Here is a 21026-nt window from a genome sequence, read left to right on the forward strand (position 1 = left end):
CAACCGACCTGTTCATAGAGTGTGAAAAGCCGCAGGTGATCGGTGACCAAGCGAAGATAGAGCGGCAAGGCTGACCCCCGCTTCACCAGCAGCAGCTGCATCTGGGGAGACTCAGAGGGCTCAGCATGGGGGCCAGAGTGCCTGTCCACAGCCGGCCCTCCACCCCCTGCCCTCCGATCTAGCATGACTCCCACTGCAAGGTACCTCCTCCTCTGAGAGTCCCCAGCAGTGGAAACGGCAGCACCTCGGGGCACAGCCATCCCTTCCCTGTGCTGCTCTGCCCAGTTAGCCACTTTTCAGGGATTCTCCTATGGCTCAGCCTATCCCATCTGATAACCACAGCTTTATTCCTCTCCTCATCTGGGTGGGCCCCGGAGAGGCCATTCACCAAGGGAAAAGGCTGGGTAATACTATAAGGAATCATAGTTATCTTATTAACAACTTCCCCTGGCACAGAGTTCCTTAGAAAACAAAGCAGCAGCTGGTCTGTGTGGGGCAGCTGGTAGCCTCACCTCCCAGATTCACCCCACACAACCACCAGCCCTGGACTCAATCCAACCTGGTTGTTAAAAGGCGATTCTTCCAGCCGCTTCCCGTACAAAGCCAGCTCCTCTCTCACCAGCTGGGCCCGGGCAGACGGCGCCAGAGGCCCCAGGGCTACCACATGGGCACCTTGGCTCTGCTCAAGGGTCTCCCCCAGGCTCACATCACTAGACATGCTCAGCACCAGGTGCACCCACTGTGATATTTGGGCAAAAGGAAGGAAAAGGAGGAGGACCATGTTGGAGAGGTCCCTCTCCACCCTACTGCATCCCACCCCCACCTCTTTCTCCCACTTACCCGGGGAAGGGTCTTTGGTATCCAGTCTGAGATCAGCTGCCCATGCTGGTCCACCAACCGGTCAGCTCCATCAACGATCAGCACCAGGGTCTGGCCAGATTGCAAGGACTGAGCAGACTTGGGCAACAGCCTCTGCTGCAGCTCCCATACCAGGCTTCTGTACATGGAGGGGAAGGACCAGGGTCAGCAGAGAGGGAGACACAGGGGTGGTGTCATGAGGCATCAACGAAGCAGGGCTAATGGTGGGAATACACACCGGTAAGAGCTGGGGAGGGGATAAGGCTCTTGCAGCTGGCTATGTAGATAGGCACAAAGGCGTCTGAGCAGGGTAAGAGCAAGAGCTTGGTCAGGGCGGGCCCCTGAAAAGTGGAAGAAGACTAAGGGGGCCACCTTGGCCCCATCAGGAGCCTGCAGGGCTGAAATGAGGGATGCCTGTATGAGAAGGGAACAGGAAACATGGTCACATTTTACATGCACAAGCTCTCGTGCCCCATCTCCTCATCCTTCCTTAACCCACATAGCCCTTCCTCCCATCCTCCTGCCCAGGTCTCTGAAACTCTGTACCATGAAGGCAGTCTTGCCCTGTCCTGACTGTCCAGTCACCAGGCTCAGCTTCCCTCGGTGCAGCAGCAGCTGCTGCACTGTGTCCTGAAGAAGGCGAGGTCGGGCAGGACTCGCTGGGTTCTGCAGCTGCTGAAAGGTGGCCTGGACCACGTCATCATCTGGGATAGACACTGACTGCTCCAGCTGGGCTCCAGGCTGAGGGCACATGGGGCAGTGACTATCTACATTTCCAGGGTCCTCAGGACCCTAGGCCTAAAACTCATGAAGTTCCCACCCAGTTACTTCCCACCCAGGAGTACCCAGACCACCCTACCCCCTTTCCATTTCCCTGGCCACCAATGCCCCTGCTGACCTGTAAGTAAAGCTTCTGAATCATATTCCATACATCCTGCAGAACCAACTGCCCAAACTCCTCCAGCCCCCCAACATAGGGCCGGCCAGCTGCGACACCCCCCCACTCACAGGAGTATCTGTGGGCAGAGCAAGCACAAGCAGAGTCAGCAGACCTGGCTTCCCTCAACACATCTCTCCATGCAGGGGCTCTCTACCTCTCCCAGTTCACCTGCGACAGGTAATCTCTTTCTGTTTGTTCAGGTAGCTCTTCAGTTCTGAGATCCGATGTACAGCCTCTTCAGACTCAGGCATAAAGTCAGGTTTCCAGGCATCTGGCACAGAGCTGACCACCAAAGATACCGAGAATGATGCTGGACTCAGACCCCCAGCCTCTCTCCACCCCAAACTGTCAGACCTGGCTGTGGTTCCCTGAAACATCTGTAGTGGAGATCTCCTGACCTCAGCTCCAAGGCTAATCTGGTGCTACAAAGGCAAAAGCCCTCAAAGCCCTATTTCTCTCTTCTAGCTCCCTCTCCCATACTCTGACTATAAGGAAAGAAGACATGGCCACTAGGCCTATCTAGTCTTCTGTGGAGACTGAGGCCCAGAGGCCACGGAAAGTACCTGAGGAAGCTGGAATCTCGGAAGTAGATGAGTGCTTGGGCAGAGGGCTGCAGACGGAGGCCCCGATTCAGGAACTGCATCACCTCCATCTCTGTCACAGAACGACCTGAAGGGTACTTCTGAGCCTGAGGGAGAGGGCAGAGAATAGGTGGGTTTAGTTCTATGTCACACTAGCCCCTCACTTGAGACCTGCCAAGACCCCAGAGCTCCTTCATCTCAATAACATTCCTCCCTCCTTGTGACACAAGCCAATAAAATATAGCTTACAGCTAATGTTTATTGAATGCCTGTCATGTGTTGAGCATTTTTTATAGATTTCTAATCTTCATACTAACCTTGCAATGGAAATGTCACTGTTTCTCTTTAGTATACGGGGAAACTGAAGCTAGATTAGAATAAGCTATTTCCCACTAAGCCACACCATGACAGAAGGGAGGTCAGAACCAGATCCATCTGACGGTAAAACCTAAACAGACCTGCCCTCTAGACTCTCATATCCCTTGGTCAACCCGGAGGTACTTCTCAAAGGAATTCCCTTATCTGGACTTGGCCGCTCACAGAATCTTCTGTCTATATTTCACTTCGAGTCGCAAGGGCCTGCCTGTGAGTAGTCCCGGGTTCTTGACAAACCATGGCTTTTCCCCACTCCTACCCCAACTTTCGTTTCCACCCCAGATCCTGCTCCAACCTTGTCTGCCTTACCCAGCGGAAGTGAGGATGGTCAGGAAGGTTGTAGGTGGGGGGAACGTAGCCATAGCGGGAGCCCAGAATCCCCACAAACAGATGTGAGTTCTCCACCTCCCCAAGGCACACTTCCAGTTGTCTACAGGAATGGTTATGGGTATGGTATCAGGGAACATGAGAACAAATGAGGAGCCAGGGACTGGCTCATAACTGAGCAGTGTGAAGGCAGGTTGCTCTTGTTAGCATCCAAGGCACACTCCACTGCTCTCAGTCCTCAGCCCTCAGCCGTCTTCGCAGCCCCAAGCCTGCCCACCTCAGTTCCACCACTCAAGCTCCATACCCAGCCCCTCTTCTCTGTGGCCCCCACACCTGTTTCTTCCAGTATCCTCCTCAGTGATGCCCCAGCGCAGGTCAATGGCACGAAGGCTGATGCGATGGGGGCCCGCTAGGGCCTGCAATGCTGGCAGCACAGACCTCAGCAACAGGTCCCGTTCCCCATGCATGTCCCGGAAAGTGGAGGAAATGAAAAGCCTGATGCTGCGCCATCTAGGGGTAAGCAGAGGGCTGGGGTCAGACTAGAGATCAGTCCCACAACCCAACTGCACAGGCATGGCTGTGATCACCCTTTAGCACTGAGCATAAGTCTGGTACAATAGACAACAGGGGGGTGTCCAGAAGGTCTCCAGAGAATAACTTGTTTGTAGCCCCAACTGCAGAGCCCTGGAAATTAAACCCCAAATGCCAATTGTCATGCACCCCTCCTTTGTCAGCTAATAATTATTATACACTTACTATTTGCCAATGGAAGGCTCAGAACAACATTGTGAGGTAAGCACAATCACTATCTCCATTTTACTGATCAAGAACCTACAGGTGAAGGAATTAAGCAATGAGCCCAAGGCAAAGCCAGGATGAGAAAGCCAGAGGCCATGCTCCCAAGCCCTCTGCCTGAGCCCTGGCTGTATGCTGTCCACTTCACATTCTGACCCTCTTTTCCCCTGTAGAGAAAGGGGCATGCATGCTCACAATCTGACAATTTCCTGCCTGGAAAAGCAGAAGTACACCTCAGTGAATAGAGCAAGCAGCCTTTCGACAGCCGGAATTTCGGTCACCTTGAGTTTCTCCAGGTTTCGATGGCAGCCCCTCCCAATTCACAAAAGCATAGAAACATAGACTGACCCAGGCTGGGAAATAGGAGCCAAGGGGCTTGGAATATTCTCTTCCAGTGGCCGGAGAGACAGGGCTCCTGTCTTTCCTGGGGGTGGTGGAATCTTGAATATTTTGTCCATTTGGCCCACATGTTCTAGAAGACGGGAGGCCCCACGTTCTGCAATGAATCTGACAAATAGTGACAAAATAAATGAGAATCGGGAAGGGGGTGAGAATCAGGAAGGTCTTCTAAGGGGACAGGGGAAAAATATATGGCTAGGTTTGGTTGCCCAGTTAACTGGAGCTCCTTAAGAAGATGATCATAAGCAGTGAATGTAGACTTAAAACAAATAAGGGTGCAGAACCACAGGAACAAAGGAAAAGAGAAGAATCCAGTTCTAGCTCCTCTTGACGTACATGGTTATCATATACTTTCTGTTGGGCCAGGAGAAAAGCAGCTGGGTGAAGGTATAATGATTAAAGGCCAACCCAGTTTGGGCTTGATCAGCTCAGTATCAGCCATGAAGGCTCCCTAGAGAAGGACAAATGTGCATGAGGCTTCCTAATAGGAGTTGGGGCAATGGGTGGCATCCAAAGGAAAGGAAAGGAAAGGAAAGGGGAGAAAATATGTAAATGAGAAGGTTAAACATGGAGAAAAAGACAAAGTAAAAGGATTTCTATAAATTTGGCATAAATAAATATATTTAGCATGGGATCAAGAACAGAACTAGTAGAAGTGATATGACCAACTCTTGAGTTGTTCACTTAAAAGCAAACACTACAATCTCCAAGTCCTCTTTTCCTCTTTCCTACTAGATGTAATACAAAAGTGATGGCTGGAGCTAGAGTAGCCATTTTGAACCAAGTGGTGGAAGCTGAGTATTTGATAATTGTGGAGTGATAAGATAGAAGGTGCCTGGGTCTCTGTAATACTGTGTTGCTGCTAAGCCTAGACAGCTGTAAAAGAGGAATAAATTTCTATCTTGCTTTAAAAAAAGAAGTAAATTGAGTAGAGACCACAGATAATCTCTGAAAGATGCTCTAATAAAGCCCCTAATCCCTTCAGTGCCCATCCTGTACTTACTTCAGTAACCCGTCAGTACAGCCTGAGAGTGTCACGTCATTGGGATTCAAATCCTGTAACCTGGCAAAGAAAGAAGCCGATATCCATCAGGAACAGTACCAGAAACACAGAGTCACTGCCCTGAACACCCTAAGATAGACACCCCCAACCTCTGCACTTTTAATACAGTCAGGTGCTAGGCTGGGCTTAGGGTGAACCTTCACAAAGGGGTATGAGCTAGGCTGCAGACTTCACAGAAGTGTCTAGCACCTGAAGTGCAATAGAGGTAAGAGGCCAAGATGAGGAGGTGCCTGGCGAGCGAGAGGGTCTCAAGCTCTACCGGTGTAGAGAGGAAATATGGACCACTAAATTCTGGCACCAGGCAAGCATTGCGAGCATCCTTACATGTAATATGTGCTTCTGAGGAGAACACCAACGAAGAGGCATTTGGAATTCACATGCTGCCAGAAAAGCTGTTTAGCCTTATTTACCAGTTTCCCATTCATAGTTTGGCCAAAAATGATGACCCTGTCTACCTGTAAAATAAAAGGGGAGGGGCTGAGACAGACGAATAGAGAGAAAGAAGAGACCTTAAAGAGCTCAGAACATCAAGAGAAGAGATCTCTGAGGACTGGGGGATCAGAAGAATAGAGCGGGATGGAAACTACCTCTCCTGAGAGCACTTGGGACAAGGCAACCATTGCACCTGATTTGAATGGAGGGGCTTCAAAGTGAAGTAGAGGCAGTGGTGTGCTGTAGCACATTCAGGCTCCCCAGAGTTAGATGACTGTCAAATTTTTAGGAATTTTGTGAGCCAGTTGTTAAACATGGCCCCTATTAAATATTAAATTGTATAAACTTACAATTAAATAAATTATATTAAAAACAAAGGTAATTAATACTCAAAACGCATTACTTCCTAATTATTTTACAATATTTTACCATTATCTAGTCTTAATCTTACCTACATCTACCTTATCTATATCATGAAAAGACTGTACAATGGTGTGAAATGGAGCATCTCTTCCCAACTCTGTGTTCACTAACATCATGAAATCAGCTTGAAAGCAGACATGGAAGGAGTATTTACACCATGGAAATTAGCAAATGCTATCAACCAAGACCTATTTTCCCAGATTGTTGGTTGTTAAAACATTCACCAGCATAGTATGGGGTAAGGGGTTGCAGCCAGCAGGGAACGGATCTAGGTTCTGTACCTAGTTTGAAAGGTTAGCTATGAGAAATGAGATACATCAGTTGTGGAGGAAAATGTGGGGGAGGGGAGGATTTCTTGGGGACTGGGCAGTACTCACAGGAACTCTTTGGGCAGCCAGAGTCAGCAGGTACTTCCCAAAATCATGCGGGGACCATTCATGATTTTCATTCAACTCCTGAAAGGAAAGAGGATCATGTTATGTGGTTACCTGGGAGATAGTAAGCAACAAATACCACAGCCTGCTTCGGTGTATATCCAAGCCTTTCCTAACTATGCAGGCTGTTCCCAGGCCCGTGTCTATTCACACAGTTTTCATGGTAGGGGTGGGTGACTGACCTGGACTTGAGCCTGGAGTTCTATGGCTGTCTTCAGGATACCTTCTTCTGCTTTAATCAAAGCAGTCTTCAGAGTACCTCTCCTACACAGCAAGAGATCTGCGTGCTCCGCCCGTGCAATCATCATTCCAATCAACAGCAGTACATAGTTCAGTGGGGGCTGATTGGACAAGCATTAGGGTGAAATAAGGCTCCCTTACTTTCGAATTCACTCTTGCCCATCCAGCCTTGAAGGCTAAATACTACCACTGATGGTTGAAAAAGGGACAAAATCCCCAGTTAGGAGAGGACAGCTTCAGCAGCCCTTGGGAAGAACTGCCAGGGAAGGAGGTGGAGAGGGGCCGAGAATCCGGGCCAAATTCAGCACTAAGATAAAGGGAGGTAAAAGTGACTATTTTGGTGACAGAAATTTAGAGAAGATTAAGTACCAGCCAAACGTGAAATATTAGTATTATAATCTTTGAAAAGGCTTGAGAACACATGCTAGGAATTGTCCTTAGGGACCAAACAAGATCTCATACCAGGAAGCAAAGGTATGTCATTTATTTCACTTGCTTGCTTGCTTGTGCATGCGTGCTTATGAGAACCAGGTCTATAAATAAGATACCTTTCAGGATCTCCAGCATCCTACCAATCCCCACTTTTAATTTTTTTACCCCTTGTGGGTTGCTCTTGGGATAGCAGTTGTCTGCATCAGTGTCTGTCACATAGGCCAAGAGGGTGCGGCCTGGCAGCGGGGGCAGGCTATGCTTCACAGAGAGGTCCATGGCTGTCTCCAGGGCCTGTCGATATTGAGCCAGTATCTCACGGTCATATTTCTGCTGTCTGCAGGCAGTAAAGACACAGACAGAGAGGCTCAAGAGCTTCTCTGTTTGTCACTGTGAGGTAGATGAGAAGATGAGAACTTGCCAATCAAGTAGTCTTCACCCCCCCTCCCAGAGCCTGCCTCCAATGGCCATAGAGAAGATGGGAAAGCTCTTCCCTTTGTCCGCGTTCCACAGGACTCTTCTTAATCCATTCTCATGGCAGGAGAGAAGTCCTCTGTGGACCCACTCTCTGAAATCACTTGCCATGCTTAACACATCAGTCAATACTTGCTTCATGAGGCAAGATTTAACTGTTACATATATTTAAATAGTATTTTAAAGAACAAAGACTACTTCTTTACTTTGAAAACTAGAAATTAAAGGTGAGATGAATTAAAGAGCATTCATCTCACCTTTCTAATACGATCTCTATTACAGGATAATTTAATAGCTTTAGTTGATAAGGGAGGTTCTTTTGAGAATTCTAGTTAATAAATAAGAGGAATGATAGAAAACCCCCATTCTGTAACTGCTAATGAAACAACTGGTTCAGGCAAAGATCATCAATGGATGAACCATTAACTTTACAGTCGAGAGATCGAGTTATCATCACCAAAGAGCACTGATCAATCTTAGCATCACTATGACTGAGACCACTAGACTTTGTGCCTCTTGATCCTGTATCAAGAAGCAAAAAAATCTGATGGTCTCACTCATTGTGTACAAAGGATCACATATGAAACATTCTTGTAAGAAAAAAAGTTAAATCTAAATTATTCAAGCCTTTTGAGCTAATGCCTATGGTTCATGCAACAGAGATACAAGTTAGATGACAACACAGGGAAGCAGACAAACCCAGAATGTAGGACATTCTGTGGGGTCCCTGAACCTGGTTTCCACAGCAAGTCAATGGCATGAGAACAATTAAAAGATTAAAAGAGATTTAAGAGACTTAATAACTAAATGTAATGTGTATGTCTTGTTTGGATTCTGATTTGAACAAAACTATGAAATAATATTTTTGAGACTAAGGAACATTTTTAATATGGACTATATAATAAGTGATAATCCATAATCCCAAGGATTTTTTTTTTAGTTTTGTTAAATATATTGACATTCTGATTATATAAGAAAATGTCTGTTTTAAAGATATGAGAAGTATGGAGGGGTGAAATAAAACGTGTCAAATTATTTGACATTTGTTTTTAAAAAACATCTTTCAAAAAAAAAGAAAAGGGTCAGGAAAGGAAGTGTGGTAAAATGTAGATAACCATGGAATATGGGTAACAGTTTTATGGGAGTCCATTATACTATTCTCGTTACTTGTATGCATGTTTAAAATTTTTCATAATTTTTCATAATCTATATAATTCAGTAATTTCTATCAGTGCTAGCCAATAGAATTAAAATACAATTAATGAAATTAAAATTATACATGTAATTTAAAATTTTCTAGTAGCCACATTAAAAATAAACAGGCGAAATTAATATGACATTTAACCTAAGACATAAAGATATTTTCATTTTAACATGCAATTAATACAAAAATTATTAATATTTTACATCCTTTTTCATACTGTCCTTAAAATCCAGCATATCTCAGTTATGTGCTTAATAGCCACATGTGGCTAGGTGCTACCTCACTGACCAGCAAAGGCATACTGTTTGGACTATATTCTAGGTTTGATTCTTAACAGCCCTGTGCTCAGCCACTGATCACTGGTTCAAGACATTCTTGATGACTGAGTTCTACCAGAAGGTTAGATGAGCTCTACCTTAGCCTTGAATGAAAATGTATGAAGATACTGTCGAAACATCTGAAAGGACAGGGTGCTGGGACTTCATCGAGCTTACAGAATAGATTTTACGTCTGTGTTTGAACCTGACTGATAACTACATATGCGTCAAAAAAAAAAAGTAAATGGGTCAGAAAAGAGAGCAAGAGAAACAAAAAGAAAAAAGGATATCACAAAGAAGAAAAAGAAAAAAAAACATGAAGCAGAGCAGAAGCAGAGAAGACACTAGCATGCACAAAGAGAAAGGGAGATGCTACACAGACTCATGGAATCCACAGAAACCAATCAAATAATCACAGAGAATACAGCAGAGACCTAAACACAGATTTCGTTTCATGATCTCTCTATAAGACAACGTTGAAGACAAGGTTTTCTGTGCAAGAAATGATTGGAACCAAACAAGTCTGAGCCATTGGGATGATTGACAAGCATATGTTTACAGAATAAAAGTTCGGTTCCCAGGTGACTCCCAAATCCTGTCAGGGTACCTCTTGCTGCCCATTCTTTGCTCCCAGATAGCACATGTGTGCACGCAGGCACGCGCGCGCACACACACACGCGCACGCGCGCACACACACACACACCTGGTCCTGTGTATTTTCAGCTTCTCCCGCTTGAGTTGCTCATATATCACAGGTATCGCCATTGCTGCCCGAAGTTTCCGACGACTTAAGAGGGAAGGCTGGCTCTCTTTGGAATGCCTCTTGCCATTTCTTAAGTTTCTAATCATTATCTGCTTCATCAATTGTGTGTTGGAAGGAAATGGTAATTCTGTGTGGCAACAGGTGAATATTTTCAGTCAGGCAGCTTCTATTCCCTCATCTTGTTTTCCCATCAACCTGTCCTGTGCCACAACCCTTGGGGCTGGCAAGCATCTGACCTTTGCCCACCCTACACCCTGAGACTAGAAGGCAAGAGGCTGAAAATTACCAGTCACGTTGCCTTGTCTATTCTCAGACATGAAAGACAAATAAGAGTTGGAAGAAAAGGGATAATACCTTTATTTTTTAATTGACCCTCAAGGCCACTGATGGAATCATGGGCATTAAGGAATCTGAATGGAAACTGTCGACTGTGGATCACAGATTTCTGGAAAGCAATGGAGGGGTCATGAGTATGCGGGGCATTAGGGGCCTCAGTGACCAGGAATAAGAGATAATCACTCCAGATATGTGGAAAGGTGAGGAAAGACAAGATGGATATCAGAGAAGAGATATAGAGAAAGGGAGAAAAGAGAAAGTCGTCATGTGAGAATATGAGAAGAGGTAAAGAAGAGAGGTGAGGAAGTAACGGAAGGGGCCTGTTTCTCATCTGTCAGACTCCCTCTGAAATAAGTTAAATCACAGAAGGGCCTCTTCCTGGTAAATCACTAATCTCAGAAAATAAAAAGGAAAGTTCTTACGCTCTAATTTCTCAAAGGGGTGATGAACCCCCAGATTTATCTCCCCCAACCTATCTGTATCTCCAGACTTATTTACAGCCCACATGGAAATAGCCTAGTGGCCATGACCTTCCCTAGCCACAAAGAAAAGCCTGCAGCAGCATCTCCACACCCACCTCTAATATTTACTGTATAGATTAAGTCAATCTATAGAAGCAGGGGCACACAGCTCCCTGCCTCACACACATACCGCATCTTGGAGTCTCTGGAGTACCAGCTCGTGGTGGCGGGCACTGATTCCAACCCGCAGCAGGTTGCACAGATTCCGAAGCATGGCCATGAAAGGAAGCTTCCCACTGTCTGCAGAAGATCGGGAATAGGGTAAGAAAAGTGAACAAAAGATGAGAGAGAGGTCAGAGACCAGAGAAAGGAGTTCAGAGGCCATGTAGAAATTTCAGGATGTAGGGAATGAGGTCCTAACATATAACCTATCCTACTCAAAATGTTTAAAGGTCTGGAAAGAAAAAAATAGGGTTGGCCTGAAGTTTGGAGCAAAATTTATACAACACTATTTATGGGATGGCTGTTTCGATAAATAACTTATGTTTATCCCTTTGTCTGTTGGGTCCAGCCCTGAGATTGGGCTCAGCTGGCAAAATATATTCTCCATACTTTTCAGATAAATAAAAGTGAAATTTCCGAGTTTAAGTTTGTTTATTTATACATTGTATACACGTAGTACAATCATTAGTCAACGTTTCAAGGCACGATCTACATCTATGGTAAGGTTCACCATTAATAATAGTGTCCATAAATCCCTATTTCAAATAGTACTCTTGATACCTTTTAATTTTTCTAGCAAACTTGTTGTAAGATCTGATTAAATAGTCATTGTCATTTAAGTACAGGTGAAAAAGACTTGTAATGAACCAGAATTTCACCTGTCACTTTCTTACTATTCACTCATCCCTGAGATATTAGTATTATCTTCAAGTCTTAGTTTCCCAATCAAAATCTTTTTAAGGTTTATGTCAGTTTTAGAGGTTAGTTTGGTTAATACTGAATACTAATTATAAATCCATTTATGGCTCAAAGGTAAGTTGTGATTTCACATTATGTAGAAACCAAAAAAGGTGAGGGAGCACCATCAGTGCCCTCATATTATGGAACTCTTCCTCAATAAACCTCAACGGTCATAAGTGACACATAATCACATAATCATATACTACGTGGACTAAGTGACTATAGGGATTTAATCTATAGAGTAAATATTAGAAAAATGCCTTCTATCTTTTAGGTCAGGGGTCCCCAACCCCTGGGCTGCAGAACGGTACTGGTCTGTGGCCTGTTAGGAACCAGGCCAAGGAGCAGGAGGTGAGTGGCGGGCAGTGAGCAAAGCTTCATCTGTATTTGCAGCTGCTCCACAGCGCTAGCATCATCGCCTCAACTCCACCTGAGATCATCAGGCATTAGATTCTCACAGGAACACTGGTCCCTGGTGCTAAAAAGGTTGGGGACTGCTGTTGTAGATAAAGGTAAACATAAGTAGGAGGTGTGATATTTTTCCTGGGTACCCTAGAGGTGCATTCAGACCACTTTAGAGACCAGACCTGTCAGCCCCTATACCCACATCCCAGGCAACACCCTGCACTATCAGCAGCTTTCAACAGGAGAGTAGAAAAATTAGGTTGTGTACACAATATGAGTGATGTGTGACAACTAATGAACTATTGTATCTTTCGTGAAGTCACAAGTTTCTCTCAACTGTCGCCATGTATGAAAGTGTTTCTAGATCATTTTGGTAAGAATTTAAGTCCAATATCACATTTATGATACTAGAAAATAACATGAGTATTTATCCAATAGACTGAGAAATTCACTGATTTCATTCCAAAAAATTGTTAATGAGCCTGTGGTCTCCAAAGAAGGATCTGTGTATCTAATTACATTTTACCTTATATTTTATACTTATGTTTATATATTATATTTTCCTTTATGTATTTCTGTTTACTCTCTTATCTGTTTATATAATTATATGTTATGTATTTCTTAAAGTGCATAATTTATTAGTGCATGTAAAAAATTTTTAAAAATACATGTACATATATTCTGGTGTATTACAAAAATTTTTGACCAAAAAACCTTGGAAACCACTGGGTTAGACTATGGGCATTTATCTCAGCCAGGAAATATATTTTTAGTATTCAAAGGCTGAGGGAAGACGTGGAGGTGATGCATACTAGAGTCACCTACATATACTGGCTGCCATCCAAGCCTTTTTATTCTACTCCACCCAAAGTTGAATCAATATTGAGGAAGAGGTTGTCGGACATCTGAGTGCATGTGTTTGTATTTTAATGCCCATGTGATTCTGATGTGTACACCACCAGTGACAACCACAGAGTGAGAGGAGTGCTAAGCAACTGAGCAACTCAGGCTGACTCAAGTACAATATAAAAATGGCAGTTCACAGAGAAATAAGGCAAAAGCTATCTTGGGCTTCTGAAGCTCCAAAATAAAAAGTCTATAAAACTCAAACAGTCAAAAGGCGTACAGTACAGTTAGATATTTCTCAAAAGAAAGAAGTTGACTTAAAATTTTCAAAGATATAAGAGGAAATAAAACAAAATAGAGCCTTCTATAATTAAAAATAAACTAACAACAATTAAAAAAAAAAAAAAACAGAGAGAAAGAGAAGATTGAAAGTAAGTTGGTCCTCCCCTATCTGAATTTAGTTTAATCAATGTGGGCAAATTACCTTAAATGTCATGTCCTGAATATGAATTTCTGTGGAGATTCCACTGTGCCTTGTGCCAGTCAGTTCTACCTTGTCTGGATGAGTTAGACAGATATTGATACAAGTGAGGTCAGAGGGAAGGTGCCACTTTTGTCATGTGTTGATAAAGGCTTATATATCATCTAAACACATCTGAAATAATTACCTATCTATGATGCCAGTGCTATTCAAAGCAGGCACCACTGTCCACTTGGGTGTGGTCAATGGCAGACCTTATAAGTCCAATCGTTTTCGGTGACGCAACTACCAAGCAAGAAGATAACTGTATCCTGCCATGGAAATCTTCTAGCCAAGGTCCAAAACAGAGAGGCATAAATGGAGAAGAGAAGAAGGGAGTGTGATGGTCAGGGTTCCCCTACCGATGAGTTCCTCCCAGACAGAAGCTTTGTTTCCCCGCAAGCTCAGCTCCCGCTCCCAGGTCTCTGGCCTAGCCAGCTTCATCCGCTTCCCAGCTCTGCTAAAATCCCACGGTCCAGGGAGGTGACTTCGAGAAAAGGCCTGTAGGTTGGAGGGGTATCTGGAACAGAGGAGGAAAAGCTTATTATTTCAAAGTCAGGTGAAAATAACTCAGGAAAGGTGAGCCAGTCAAAGCCAGTCAATCTAATTTATAGGCCATGTTTGCCCAAACCAATGTGGCTGGCCTCCGAACTACAGTGGTTAGAGTCACGGATGTTGAAAAGTCATGGAGTTACCCAAATGGAATGTACATTCAGGGTGTATATTCTCACCTGTAGCCCAGCAGGGCGTAGACGTGCTGGGCAGGCTCCTGGATATGCAGTCGCTGTACTAACTTCTTCAGGGTGAACCTTGATTGATTTTTTTTCTCTGGCACTGCATTGTAGGTCTCCTCAAACTGTGGAAATATCCCCAAATCCCACAGGGGTCATTTAATCTATAACCATGGTTATTTTCTTCAGAATGTAGAACCTAAGACCATCGATACATATGAGGTCATTTCTTTCCCCAAAGTAGATTTGGACAAAGAGTGGGAATAGGGAGTAAAAAACTCTAGCAACAAGAGCTCTTATGGCAAGCATAAGATTGCAGTGTTTTGGGGTCACTGTGTTTCATTTACACAAGACTGAACTATCAATGGTAAAGTGGGATGACTGACTTGTGAAAAACAAGATAGGGATAGAATGAACAGAGAATACCTAGTTCTTAGAGGATAGGGAAAAGCAGTTCTTATTTAAATCACTGAGACTTGGAACAGGGAAATGGAGGCAACAGAACAATGCAGGCTGTAAGGAGTTAAAAAACTGAAAGAAGCTGGCTTTCAGAATCTTCTATGGTAGAAGAGCTAAGTTTGGGATATGTTAATAGGATGAAGAGAAAAGATCAGTTGACCACCTGAGAATGTGTTTTCTTGTAATGCTAATATGTATTTGCCTAATAATCTATTTTAATGATGATGATGGTGATAGATAACACTTATTCAGTGCCAGGTATTGTTAGAAATACTTGAAATACAATACCTGATTTAATCCTCACAAAAACCCAATGAAGTAGGTACTGCTATTATCCTCATTTTATACCTGAGGAAAGTGAGGCAAGAGAGGGTAAGTCATTTGGCCAAAGTCACATGGCCCTCAAGTGCTGGTAGTGTTGGGATTCAAACCCAGCCATATTCTATGCTCTTAACCACTAAGTGCAATGCATTGTCATTCATGCAAAACCAGTTTGTTTGACTTGTGTTTTAAACTTCCTATGGAAGGTAGATGTTTCATGTCTTTAACTCATTTATCCAGCCGGACATGCGATTCATCAGTAAAGTATAATACTTAGAAGAGTGAAATGAGGAAATAAACAAAGCTTTTTCCAGTGCTCTCAAAACCTAACCCCGTAGTCAGGTTGAGATTCCCCAGGTAGGAGACTAGCATGTGCCTACCACACCCATTATTATATCTCTAAACCAAATGGGATTCCATTTCTAAATATTAGTTGAGAAAAGATTGTACACGCACATACAGAACCACAGAACAAGGCACGCACCTTCTTCTGTTTATTCTTAAGCTGCTGCTGAAGGTGCTTTAGCAAATACTGCTGTGTCTCAGAAAATGGATGCTCCGTCTTCTGTAGGGACAAGAGGAGAAGTTTCCAAAAGAGAAAGGAAGTTGGCCCTGGAGAGACCTATTCCAATAGCCCCGAAGGCCCATCTCTATCAAAAAGGAAGCCAGCTAGGACAGATGCAGGCTCTGCCCTCTGCCTCAAGCTCTACCGGGCCCTTCTGCATTTCTCTGACTCCATTTGCTCCTGGTGGTAGGAACACGTCAGATGCTTAATGTGGGATCCCCCAGGGTCAGCATGTTCCTTTATCCCTCCCTTTCGAGAGAAAAGGGACCTGGGCTATGAATGACCAGGGTTGAGGCAGAGACTGACTGGAGGGTGTGGGGGTCTGCGGGGACGTCTCTTGGCCCGATGCTTCCGGGGGTTGTACTTGGCCAGCTGGTACTCATCAAACTGGGCAAATTTGTCCGTCATGGCAGCACGCAGGCAGGCAGGCAGAGGCACCAGCTTGTTCTCCTCTCCTTCTGCCAGGCTCTGTCAGAGAGAGAGAAGAGACCATCAGGAGTGAGCCCCAAACAAATCCTCCAAAACAAAACAAGACCCTTCATGGGGTTAAATGAGAGCACAAAATAAGGAGTGAGTTCCCAACTCCAGCTCTAAAATTACAGTTTCTGTGGTACTGGGCTAGTCAGCAGACTTCAATAATTCTCATTTTCTTCACTGTAAATACAAGGTCCAGAATAGACCAATTTTTCTAACTGTGGTCCAGCCCTTCTCAATCGTATTCTCCCTCTGGGGCATCTCAGCCTGATACCAGGAAACGTTGTCCTGTCTGGACATCAAGGTTGAAGAGAGCTCAGGGGAAGCCAAACTGTCTGAGATTTTCTCTAGGGATGCAGGGAGCAAAGAAGAGGGAATCAAGTGAGGGCCAAGGCTTAGGGAGGTGAATATCATACCTGATAGAACTCAGCTACCTGGATCCAATCAGAAGGCAGTTGGACAATGGCACAGAAATATCGTCGCAGGTGGGGGCGGCAGACTGGCAAGAAGGCAGCAATGGCTAAGACTATGTTGGCTACATCCCGGACATTCAGCTGCTGCCTGGCGTACAGAGATGCCTAGGGCACAGAATGGTGAGGGTGAGCATTTCAGCCACTTCTCCCAGAGCTTCATGCCTTAAACTAACTTGCTTATCTAATTAACCTGCATAAAACCTTTACTGAGCCCTCCATATTGTCTATAAAATATAAGGTCCAAGCCTCTTGGCTTTGCATCTAAGCCCTCCATAATCTAGCTTGTATCCACCTTTGCAACATATCTTCTCCTGAGTCTACTGATCTCCTCCCGGGTTAACCAGGCCCCTTCCCTCTTTGCAAGACCTCCCACCACCAGCATCTATCAAAGACTTATTAAGTGTTCAAGTGCTGATTAAACCTGCCATCTTCCAAAGCCTCAAATAAAACATTTTTCCCCTCTTCTCTGCTTCTGAAACATTCACTATCTACTATGCCACTTGCATTTACATAATATTTGGGAGTGTTTTGCCGCTATAACAATACCATAAGCTCCTTAAGAGCCAAATCATGTTTCATTCTATCTATTGGTATGACTCTCAAGGCTCAGTACTTTGTACTTAGCCTGTGTACTTGCTGAACAAATGAACCCTCATATGCTCCTTCCCAATCCCACTTGCCCCACTCCTCAGAGAACCCCAGGGACCAGACCTCCTACTCATCCAGAGACTTTATTCCCTTCCTAAGTAAAGCACCTTCCACCTGCAGCATGAAGCTGGTAACCATCCCCCTCACACACCATAAGCATGTCCCTAGCTCCCAGCTTTCCACACCCATCCCCTCCTTTGTACCTTGAGGATAAACTCAGGCTCCAAAGGAGCAAGTTTACTACAGACTTCCAGGAGGGAAGCCTTGGTAGGGTCCGCTGCATCTTTCATCTTTACATTTGATGCCACAGTGGAGCACAGCAAGCTCATTAGAGCCATCTAGGAATTGGGAAAGAGAGGGGTAGAAAGAGGAAATGAGGACCAACTTCAGCATCCTCTCAGGCCAACTTAGAAAATCAAGGACAGAGAGAATGGACCCCAGATTCAAGAATATATTTGTCCAACCCAGAGGTTAGAAAAGGGGATTAGGAAGTGAGAAATAAGAGCTGGGTGCCACCCTTCCTTCCCTTTCCACCTGTGAAGATCTGGTTCAGCTTTAGGGCACCACTCCTCCCACCCACCCCCCACCTTTCCCTCCACTACCATCAACCTCTCCCATTATGAAACTTTTACCTTCTTTTCCTGAAGGGCCTGGTCTGTGAGCTCAGGATGAGATTCAGAGTTCCCAGGGGTGAGCTTCAGGGCCAGCTCCTCCACTTCTTCCTCTTCTCCCAAGCTTAGACTATAAAAAGGCATTTGAGCCTCTGCCCATTCCTTCTCTTCTGACTTCTTCTCTCCGGAAGAGGACCAGTGACCCTGGGGATGGTGGCAGTTAATTACAGCATGCACCCACAACCCCTTGAACATGGAGAGATCTGAAGGCAGCTCCCAGGGATAGGAAGAGTCTGCATCTATCCTCTAGTACCAACTCCTTTCCCTTCACACCCAGTATTGACCTGTCCTGTCTGGTGTAGGGATCTTACTGTCACACATACCACCTTCCCCAACTAAATCTTCTGAGCCTTTGCTCAGATGCCTCATGATCTTTCCCCTTGCTTTCATCTTATTGATGTCACAGCCTAGAGCCTGACCTCACCACCACCACCCGCCACACAAACATATACCTCCTATGATGCTATTAAAGTATTCTGGAGTCAGAATAAAAAGGGCCACATCCACGGTCAATCCCCTAACAACCTTGAGCTGCTTAAACTCTGAACCTCAGCTTCCTCATTCTCTACCACCTACCTGTTGGGCCACTAGAAGATTAAATGGGATATTGTGTGTATGACTTCCAGCAGGTTGCAAAGCCCTAAATAAATGTTAAGATGGCAGTAGTTGTCATCCTGACAATGACCCTGTGAAGCAGATTTTCACTGACCTCATTTTAAAGGTGAGGAAATCAAAGCTTCAAAAGGTTAAGAATTTTGCCTAAGGTTGTATGGCTTGTAATTAGCAGAGACAGTATAGGGCTCAGATTAACCTTTCCTTCTGTCCTAATCTCAAGGCTTTGGAGGAAAATGTGTGTTTGTCTACTGATTCTGATATTTATACTAAATGCTCATGTATATGTGTACAAGTGGACATGTGTTGCATGTGCACATACAAGAAGGTGGGAAGGATATAGCAGATGTGTCTCATGCCTGAGATAAGATCTCGAAAGCACTTGATTTAACTCTGCTACTGCAATATAATGCTGGCTCGCCTCCTGAGTAGAGGCTTTCTAAGGACAAGGCCTGTTTTTGCTCTAATGTCCAGAATCTCTGAGCTAGATATGCAATAAGGGTAATGATGCTGATGAAGATAGCCCTGGGGTAAAAGACACCTCAGGAAGAGGCTCTGAAGAGAAAAGGTACACAGACACAGAGCAATACAGAGAGACACTGTGACACTGAAAGCTAGGGACTAGAGCATCCAACAGACGTGATCAGAGTCAACAAGCATCTGGAGCTATTACCAAAGCTGTTTCCTGAGTTCTCTCTGTGACAGATATGGATTTCAGGGCCCTGGGGTGGGTCAGAAGGCCTAGTCCATCAGAGAGGCACTCAGCCCTCCAAACTGGAGGCTCAGAGAACACATGGTTGCTGGTATTCAGGCTACACAGATCAGCTTGCACCAGGGGAGATATCTGGGGACCCTGGGGCACAGGGCTGGCAGACACAGTGCTCTTTAGAATGTGGAGCGTGGCCAGGCACCGGTTCTCCAAGGAGAGAATGTTCGGGTGGGCAGACACAAGCCCGTGTGGTTTCTCCATGGCCTTCAGGTCAGGGAGTGGCCAGGCACCGGTTCTCCAAAGAGAGAATGTCCGGGTAGGTAGACACATGCCCATGTGGTTTCTCCAAGGTCTTCAGGTCAGGAAGTGTGGCGAGGCACTGGTTCTCTAAGGAGAGGATGTCCGAGTGGGCAGACACATGCCCGTGTGGTTTCTCCATGGCCTTCAGGTCAGGAAGTGTGGCCAGGCACTGGTTCTCCAAAGACAGAATGTTCGAGTGAGCAGACACATGCCCATGGAGTTTCTCCATGGCTGGAGCCCAACCAATATATCCTAAAAGGAGAAAAGGTGATGAGCACCTAGCTATACTGGGAGTGCATTTGCACTGGAAATATATCTTTCTCATAGCCCTCTTGGTAATGCCAGTGACCTGCAGGCAGAGAATAACCAGTATTTCTTTTGCCAGAACTGGGTTCATTTTAAGGATATATTCAGGGAGTGTTATACAGCAGGGGTCCCCAACCTCCGGAACTGGGCCACACAGCAGGAGGTGAGCGGTGGGCTAGTGAGCAAAGCTTTGTCTATCTGCAGCTATTCCCCAGTGCTAGCATCACCGCCTCAGCTCCACCTCAGATCATAAGAATTAGATTCTCATAGGAGCACCAAAAAGGTGCCTTGGTGCCAAAAAGGTTGAGGACTGCTGTTCTTCAGTGAGAATACAGGGGGTACTCTAAGAGAGAGGAGTAGAGAAAGGTAAGGCAGAAGCTTAAGAGCTTAACCAGAAGCTTAACCAGCTACTGTCCTGGTTTTCCTCTTAATTCTGACCACACCTTGTTGAGGTTTCCTTCTCTGCTATTCCTTGAATGTTAATGCTCCTTAGAGTTCTATTCTAATCATCCTATATACCTTCCCAGTATGGTCTCACCTATTCTGTGACTCCAAATAACATTTCTATGGCTGACGACTCACAAATTTATTCCTTGATCTAAATCTCATCTGAGCTTCAAACTCATTTACCCATTTGCCCATTGGACATGTCCATTTAGATGACATAAAGGTACAAATTCCATAGATCCCACTCCTCCATCTTCCCCAAATCTATCCCCTCTCCTTTGCCCCTTCTGCTTACAGGGATATGGAGTAAAATAGATTTGAGTTTAAATCCTTATAGGACCTTAAATCTACTTGGGCCCTTGAGCTAGTTACTTAAACTCTGTGTGCCTCAGTTTCTTCATTTACAAAATTGAGATAAATGCCTCCCCGCAGAGTTGCTATAGGAATACATGAGAAAAAATATAGTAAGCCCTTAAAGCAGTGCCTGGTGCTTAGTAAGTATTCAATAAATGGAATCTATGGTTATTTGTTATTATCACCCAATAAACTACCAAATCCTATTGATTCTACTCCCTCAGTGTCTCTCACATCTATCTAATTCTCTCCATTTTGCCTGCCATCACCTTTCTTGAAACCTTTCAATCCATGTGGCACACAGTATGTAGATCTGTCTAAAGGCGCTACCCAATACATACCCCATCCACCTTTTACTACATTACCTTGTT

The 21026-nt window shown here is 44.8% G+C and overlaps 1 protein-coding gene and 1 long non-coding RNA gene across 2 annotated transcripts in view; both read right to left on the reverse strand.

Moving 5' to 3' along the window:
* TEP1 (telomerase associated protein 1) overlaps positions 1-19777 on the reverse strand; it is a 32623-nt gene extending 12846 nt beyond the window's left edge. The window contains 28 exon segments of the mRNA XM_039869801.1: positions 9-101; positions 560-739; positions 841-997; positions 1097-1272; positions 1405-1599; positions 1757-1874; positions 1967-2080; positions 2362-2486; positions 3064-3184; positions 3415-3591; positions 4225-4383; positions 5279-5338; positions 5663-5793; positions 6571-6648; positions 6810-6968; positions 7465-7633; positions 9995-10181; positions 10409-10499; positions 11042-11151; positions 13948-14105; positions 14317-14441; positions 15581-15661; positions 15968-16129; positions 16552-16713; positions 17460-17594; positions 17889-18071; positions 19213-19528; positions 19530-19777. Of these exon segments, the coding sequence (XP_039725735.1) occupies positions 9-101; positions 560-739; positions 841-997; positions 1097-1272; positions 1405-1599; positions 1757-1874; positions 1967-2080; positions 2362-2486; positions 3064-3184; positions 3415-3591; positions 4225-4383; positions 5279-5338; positions 5663-5793; positions 6571-6648; positions 6810-6968; positions 7465-7633; positions 9995-10181; positions 10409-10499; positions 11042-11151; positions 13948-14105; positions 14317-14441; positions 15581-15661; positions 15968-16129; positions 16552-16713; positions 17460-17594; positions 17889-18071; positions 19213-19528; positions 19530-19777 (4170 nt within the window).
* Positions 12489-13939, reverse strand: LOC120608054 (uncharacterized). Its single transcript, XR_005654301.1, has 2 exons — positions 13734-13939; positions 12489-13623 (listed from the first exon to the last, which is right to left on the reverse strand). It is a non-coding gene; the product is annotated as an uncharacterized LOC120608054 (long non-coding RNA).
* Positions 19778-21026: the final 1249 nt, after the last annotated feature.

Source organism: Pteropus medius, unplaced genomic scaffold (genome assembly GCF_902729225.1).
Source record: "Pteropus medius unplaced genomic scaffold, Ma_sr-lr_union100, whole genome shotgun sequence".
Lineage (NCBI taxonomy): Eukaryota > Metazoa > Chordata > Mammalia > Chiroptera > Pteropodidae > Pteropus > Pteropus medius.